The sequence below is a fragment of the Centruroides sculpturatus genome, unplaced genomic scaffold (genome assembly GCF_000671375.1).
Source record: "Centruroides sculpturatus isolate CEXI.00-Female unplaced genomic scaffold, Cexi_2.0 scaffold24, whole genome shotgun sequence".
Lineage (NCBI taxonomy): Eukaryota > Metazoa > Arthropoda > Arachnida > Scorpiones > Buthidae > Centruroides > Centruroides sculpturatus.
This window is the reverse complement of record NW_019384375.1, coordinates 1518295-1525546: the sequence shown is the minus strand read 5'-3', so window position 1 is coordinate 1525546 and position 7252 is coordinate 1518295. Positions and strand designations below refer to the sequence as shown.

General features: G+C 41.2%; 2 protein-coding genes across 2 annotated transcripts; one reads left to right on the top strand and one right to left on the bottom strand.

The window, feature by feature from the left end:
• The first annotated feature begins 7 nt into the window (after positions 1 to 7).
• LOC111616964 lies at positions 8 to 1184 on the top strand. Its single transcript, XM_023358317.1, has one exon. The coding sequence runs from the start codon at positions 117 to 119 to the stop codon at positions 1182 to 1184; it is 1068 nt and encodes a 355-aa protein (XP_023214085.1). The 5' UTR covers positions 8 to 116.
• Positions 1185 to 5890: 4706 nt separating this feature from the next.
• Positions 5891 to 6598, bottom strand: LOC111616944. Its single transcript, XM_023358297.1, has one exon. The coding sequence runs from the start codon at positions 6596 to 6598 to the stop codon at positions 5891 to 5893; it is 708 nt and encodes a 235-aa protein (XP_023214065.1).
• Between the last annotated feature and the right edge of the window lie 654 nt (positions 6599 to 7252).

Below are 7252 nucleotides of genomic sequence, written 5' to 3'. Positions count from 1 at the left end.
TAAACTATCGATAGTAGCGGTGTGCTGCGGGTATCGGAGGAACGAGTGCATTGTCTAGTTTGTCCCCAGATGTCAGTTGTGCTTGGTTACAATGACGTATTCACAGTTGTTGTAAAATGGCTACGCCACAGCACAAAAGCTTTTGTATTCTTGAGCTTGCGAAGTGTAATTCCGTGATTACAGTGCAAAGACGTTTCCGGTTGAGGTACGAAATTGATCCTCCGAATGGATGGAACATTCGCAGATGGTACCGTCAGTTTGTTGACACAGGTTGTGTATGTAAAGGAAAGAGTCCTGGCCGACCTCGTGTATCTGAAGAAAATGTCGCACGGATTCAAGCTGCTTACCAACGTAGCCCTTCAAAATCAACACGTCGTGCCAGTCGGGAATTGCAGCTGCCTAAAACAACAGTTTGGCGTGTTTTGAGACGCAGGTTAGTTATGAAGCCGTACAAGTTACAGCTGTTACAGGCTCTGAATAATGATGACAAACATAAACGTGTGGAATTTAGTGGCCAGATTCAGGATGTTATTGACAACGATAACAATTTCTCAGAACGGATCGTGTTCAGTGATGAAGCATGTTTTCACCTTAGTGGGAAGGTGAACAAACAGAATGTTAGAATTTGGGGCCTACAGAACCCACATGCGCAAAACGAACATTTTCGAGATTCACCTAAAGTGAATGTGTTTTGTGCTATATCCTGCTCATCTGTTTACGGCCCTTTTTTCTCTGATGGAAACACGGTTAACGGTCCGCAGTATCTTCATATGTTGCAAAACTGGTTGTTTCTGAGGCTGAACAAGGACAACCTCATTTTTCAACAAGACGGGGCACCCCCTCACGGGAGTCATCAAGTTCGTCAGTTTCTGAATGAAACTCTTCCTAACCGTTGGATTGGACGTCAAGGAGCTGACGATTTAGCACTTTTCAGCTGGCCTCCACGGTCATCAAATTTGACGCCGTGTGATTTCTTCCTGTGGGGTTTCATCAAGGACACTGTCTACGTTCCTCCACTACCACAGAACCTCGATGAGTTGAAGAACCGGATCCGTACTGCCATTACATCAGTGACACCGGTTCCTTTTCAAATTCCTGCCATACTTAGTCGAGTATGGCAGGAATTTGAGTATCGGTGTGATATTGTTCTTGTCGCTGGTGGAGGACTGGTGGAACACCTGTAATCTAAACTAGAGAGTTTCATAAATATGTGTCCCAAGTTCCATAGTTGTATGTCTTACAGTTTATTAAATATATCAGTTTGAAATACGTATATTTTTTTTGGTCCACCCTGTACCTGGAGCTATGCTAGCAGCAAGATTTATAAGGAAGAGCAAAGGCGTTGGACAACTAATTCTGGAAAATTGTTGACAGTGGATTATATTCTAATAAGATCTGCATAAGTCTCCTGGTTTGGAGTGTGCAGGAGTTTCACTTCAGCGGAAAAAAAAACTTTTATCTAGACTGATTACACTCCTGTGTCTTTCTTAGGGAATGGAAAAGAGGAAACCTCTGCTGAAACAGAATTGTAGCGTAAGATAACAAAAAATATGTTCCTCATGTAACTATATGATGTTATGACTGTCACATTTCCAGCAACATTAATGTTTTAATTTTACTTTCATTTTTTTATTTATTAATACTTATTAATGTTTTGCACACGTGTATAACCTTATATATATATATATATATAATTGTACACACGTTAATAATTAGTTATCGAAATCTTCAGTGTAAACTATGTAATTTCCTGTATATACCTGGTAATACTTGGTGGCACCGGGATATGCCATACGGCATATTGATCAATAGGTTGGTTGGTTGGTTGGTAATGGTTTTTTGGCACAAGAGCCATATAGGCTAAGCTGCGCCATAACAAATGGTAAATAATTATAAATGTCACAAATAAAAAACATATGACAAAAATAAATAATAAACAACAGCAACAGCAACAAAAAACAAATATATACATATTAATAACAAACAAGAACGAACAAAAGGCTAAAANGAACTTCTGCAAAGTGCTGTATGTAGATATAGTCTGGAGTGGATTCCTTAGGAAACTGCTTTAAGCTAAAGTCAATATTTATTGAAGGAGTTGACCAGGGTGGTATACTATCAACCTCAGGCTGTGAAATATTGCCCATTTTCAGGTCAATTGTGCTGCTTACATTCTCCATTCTTATATTGAATGTAGGGACACAGCTTGGGCGAGCTACAAATGATGTTGTCATTTGGGTATCTGATACCGTACAAACAACTGAAGGTTTAGTTTGGGATTTCTGCTTAATATAATAAAAGAGAGACAACTGTTCTATCCTGAGTGATAGTGGAGGCTCATAAGCATCCACGTACAGACTTTGTACAGGAGAGGTGTGAAAGGCACCAATGCAGAAACGCAGAGCTTGATGATGGATTGGATCCAGCATCCGAAGAGTAGATTCTCACGCAGAGCCATAAACAATGCACCCGTAATCCAGCTTGGAGCGGACAAGGGCCCTATAAATCCTGAGCATAGAACATTTGTCTGCTCCCCAGGATGAACAGCATAGGACCTTTAAAAGGTTTAGAGCTTTTAAACATCTACTCTTCAAATTGCGCAAATGTGGCAAAAATGTCAGTTTATGGTCAAACAAAACGCCCAAAAATTTAGCCTCATTCACAATTGGAATTTTAACCCCATTTAAATAAATTTCAGGATCCAGGTGCAAACCACACCTTTGGCAAAAGTGGATGCACGAGGTCTTCTCCGTGTTAAAAGTAAAACTATTGGTCTTGGAACAATTGTCTATGCGATTTAGGGAGGTTTGCAGTTGTCTCTCAATGAAACTCATGTTACTAGACTGGCAGGAGATCTGAAAAGTCATCCACATACAAAGAGTGTTTCACACTGGGAGGAAGACAGTTAGCTATGCTGTTAATTTTGATTAGGAACAGAGTCACACTTGCCTTCATCATAGGCGCCCTTGGAGGCTATGATCCAGCCAACAAAGCCACCCTAAGAAGACTGGCCATTTCCAGGAAATATGCCGCAATGATGAAACGGCTCATGGTTAGCGACGCCATCAGATGCAGCCGAGAGATATACATATCCCACCTCAGCGGCTTCAGAGGTAACACACAGCAAAACCAAGTCCTGAACAACAACCTCAACCATAACAGACAAAATTATTAAACAATGTACCTTCGGTAATAGCTGGCTAAATGCCCTTGTACCCGCGGTATGGTTCATTATGTATACCACTCTTTCATGGCAGGCTATGAGCCCTTGATAACGCGGCAACTTAACATCAACATCCTCACACTCTGTAATTTTTCTGGCTGGCTTAGTGCCCGTGTTCCCACGCTAAGTTCTCCACTGTACCATCGAACTATTATTTTTTGTTCTTCAAACACCTGTATATATAATGTAAATTGATTTTATCTTTTAATAAAAGGCTTTTAAATCTGTTAAAAAAAAAAAAATACAACCTTGAGGTACGCCGCCTTCTTGGATAAAAGGCCTAGATAGTGTGTTGCCCATCCTAACTTGGAATCTTCGATTCTGTAGGAAGTTTTTTATAAAAATCGGCATATTACTTCGTAATCCGAATTCATGCAAATCGCGAAGTATCCCGTATCTCCAGCATCGATCGTAAGCATTCTCTATATCAAAGAATACAGACACTAAATGCTGTCGTCAAACAAATGCTTCGCGTATAGATGTTTCTAGTTTTAATAAATTGTCTGTGGTACTTCTGTTCCTACGAAATCCACTCTGATGTGGTGAAAAGTATTCCTTTTTCTCTAAGAGGTACATTAGACGTCTGTTTACCATTCACTCGAAAAATTTACAGAGACAACTCGTCAGAGAGATTGGTCTATAATTAGAGGGATTCTTAAAATCTTTACCTGGCTTGGGAATGGGAATAATGATAGATAGCCTCCAAGAGTCAGGAAAAGTATGTTCTGTCCATATTCTGTTAAACAGATTCAGAGATTAGAAAGGGAGTTGTTTGACAGATTTTTAATCATGCTGTAGTGGATTTTATCCGGGCCTACAGCAGTAATCCCCGAGCGAGAAATCTTAGTATGTAGTTCTGTGCTGGTGAATGGCACATTATATTCCTCATTAGATAAGGAATGAAAGTTTAAATATTGTTTTTCACTTTGAGCTTTATAAGCTTGAAAATTCCTATTAAACATTACATTGCTGGATGAAAAAGAAAACATTTCACCCAACGTATCAGCAATATCCTGTATATCGCTGATTATTGTGCCATTATTTTCCAGCATGGACAGAGAGTGAGAAGCATATTTTCCATTAATTTTATGGATTTTATCCCAGACTGCTTTTGAGCTAGTAGAAGATGTTATGCTAGAAACATACTTCCTCCAAGAATCCCTTTGGCTTTGCCTTCTTATTCTTCTGGCATTTGCCTTTGCTTTTTTAAAAGCAATCAAATTTCTAGCAGTGGGGTATCTTCTGAAAATCCCCCATGCTTTCTTTTGTGCTTTAAATGCTGCCTCGCAATTCTGGTTCCACCATGGTTTCGGATGCTTTGGATATCTTGTTGATGTTTTCCCCATTGTTTTTTCAGCTGCCTGTATAATACTAGAAGTGACAACTTCAACTGCGTCATTGATATCAGCAGTATTGACCATTTCCTCAGTGATGTTAGCCAAAGAGGAAAATGCAGGCCAATCTGCCGTTTCCAGTTTCCAGCGTGGTGGACGGGCTGTTTCACAGCTTTCTCTGCCTCGATATTTTAGAAATATTGGGAAGTGGTCACTAGAGAGTGGATTAGATCCAACCTCCCATGTAAATGCTGAAAACAGATTCGGAGTTGCTAATGATAGATCAATGGCAGTGAACGTTCTTGATGGGGCATGGAAGTATGTCACTTCTCCAGTATTAAATAAATACATTTGCTGATTACCTATGAGTCGTTCAATGGCTCTTCCTTGACGATTAATGTCGGGACTGCCCCACATAGGATTGTGGCCATTGAAATCACCAAGTAAAAGGAATGGTGTTGGCAGCTGTTCAACTAATGCATCCAGTTCATCTTCGTTGACTCTGATATCTGGTGGCAAGTATATAGAGCAAACTGTGACAGTTACTCCAATAAAAATTCTGACTGCCACAGCTTGCAGGTCTGTTGTTATTTGTACCGGCAAAGATGAGATATGATTGGAAATTAAAATAGCCACACCGCCACTGGCACGGTTGTGGCTATCATCATCCTTGCGGTAAATTCCAAATCCTTTTAAAGTAATTCCCTCTCCAGGTTTCAGATGTGTCTCTTGGAGTGCCACGCAGAGAGATCAGGTAGATGATGTCAAATGTTTGATGTCAAATGTTTAATGTCAGAGAAGTTGTTGCGGAAACCACGACGGTTCCATTGGATTATTTTATAATCCATTATGTGTTTAAGGCAGCATTCTTAGAAAAAGTGTCCCTCTTCAGTTTAACTGATGATTTTCCTTTTAGAAGAGACGTTGGTTGGGTCACCTCCATGTTAGTCTCTTCATCAGAGATATCAGAGAACTCACTCATGGACTGAGCCTCTGACTTTTTAGATTTAGAGAGAGCTGCTTTCACTCTCTGTTTGTTTAGTGGGTTCTTACTAGCCTTTTTAGAACCCAGATTTCTTGTAATTACACCTGTTTTAGGCAGGGGTGTTTTTCATTTTGTGATCTCCTTTTCTGGTGTTTGCGTAGACGGGAGTATTAAGCATTTCGAATGGCGAGTAAGAGATTCGCTTGGGGAGACAGAGATATCAGCTTGAACCCCACATGTCTTTGTGGATTTCAACACGGAAGCAAATGTTTTCTGTTTCACTGCTGTGCTCTGAGTGACCATGCGCCGAGCCTCCGGATATGGTATGTTGTTAATGGATTTTACTCGCTAGATCTCTTTCTCTCTCTGCCATGCTAGGCATTTTTGAGAGTAGGCGGGATGGGCATCTTTGCAATTCACACAGCATGGAGTAGTGGTACACTCAGTACTGTCGTGACCTTCAGTTCCACACTGTGCGCATATGCTTTTCCCTCGACACGATGTTTGTGAATGTCCAAATCGCTGGCATTTAAAGCAACGCAGCGGATTTGGAACATAAGGACGAACTGGGCAGCGCAGATAACCTGCTGTAATAAAAGATGGCAATGTCGGCTTGTTAAAAGTGAGAATTAAATGTTTGTTTGGTATTAACTTGCTATCCCAACAAATGGAGATACGTTGGACAGCAGTGACGCCTTGATCTGAAAGGCCAATCTGAATATCTGATTCATCTTCAGATATTACTCCATGTGATGAGTTTAGGCTCGCATGTGGGGTGACAGTGACTTCCATTTCTCCTAGGGTCTTTGTTTCCATAAGTTTTGCCGATTGTTGTGGGGAAGCTGTTTCCACCAGTAAATCTCCAGATCTTAATTTTTGTATTTTTTTAAACTGTCCAATGGTTGATTCAAACAATTTTTGAATCAAGAAAGAAGAAGCTTTAGCCAAGGGTTTTTTTCCGGTTGCGTGCACTACTAAGTACGCTGGATTAGTGGAGATTTTTTCGTTTGTTTTTGTTGTTGGTGCACAAGAACTTTTTGAATTTTTTGAATCCATAATTACAGAAAAAATTCAGCTCCTAGTGACCCCACCCACCATGGGGCCCAACAAGGGGATGCCGTCACATGGAGTACTTCCATAGACCGTCACACCAGGGTTTCCCAGGAGCTATACCCTCACAATGCAGTCAAGAAGAGCACATCTAGACTGACATGTCCGCCCGGTCTGCATCGATCGGTTGACTCCAAGCCGAGGTCAAGAATGACTCAACGACCAGCCGATTGACTCAAACGGAGCCTGATTTGAGCCTCCCGTTTATCCGAAGCAGGGGCCAAAGCAGTGTGTTGGGGACGTTATGTTGCCCCTCAACTACCAGAATCCCCCTTTCCAGCATACGAGACACCACGCATGGCAAACACATGGGTGGGCATTCAGATCCCAGGGATGGTAAAGAAGAGTTACTAAACCATCTCTGGGAGGTCCCCTCACCACGGACAGGAACCAACATCGAGGGGTCGTCGTGCGGGTTTATTGGGCCACCGGTGTCAGCCATTTTCGGGTATTTCTTTCCTCATTTAGCTGCCTATTTGCCCTGCAAATTTGGTCTCGATATTTGTAGTAGTTTAAGAGTAATGACCAATATAAAATAGTGTTTAAACAAAGAAGCCAAAGGTCATTGACCCTAGCACATGGCCAGGTCAATCCCCTATC

Excerpts from the sequence above, each read along its gene's own strand:
- LOC111616944 (XM_023358297.1), bottom strand. The coding sequence starts at position 6,598 with ATGGATTCAAAAAATTCAAAAAGTTCTTGTGCACCAACAACAAAAACA.
- LOC111616964 (XM_023358317.1), top strand. The coding sequence starts at position 117 with ATGGCTACGCCACAGCACAAAAGCTTTTGTATTCTTGAGCTTGCGAAG.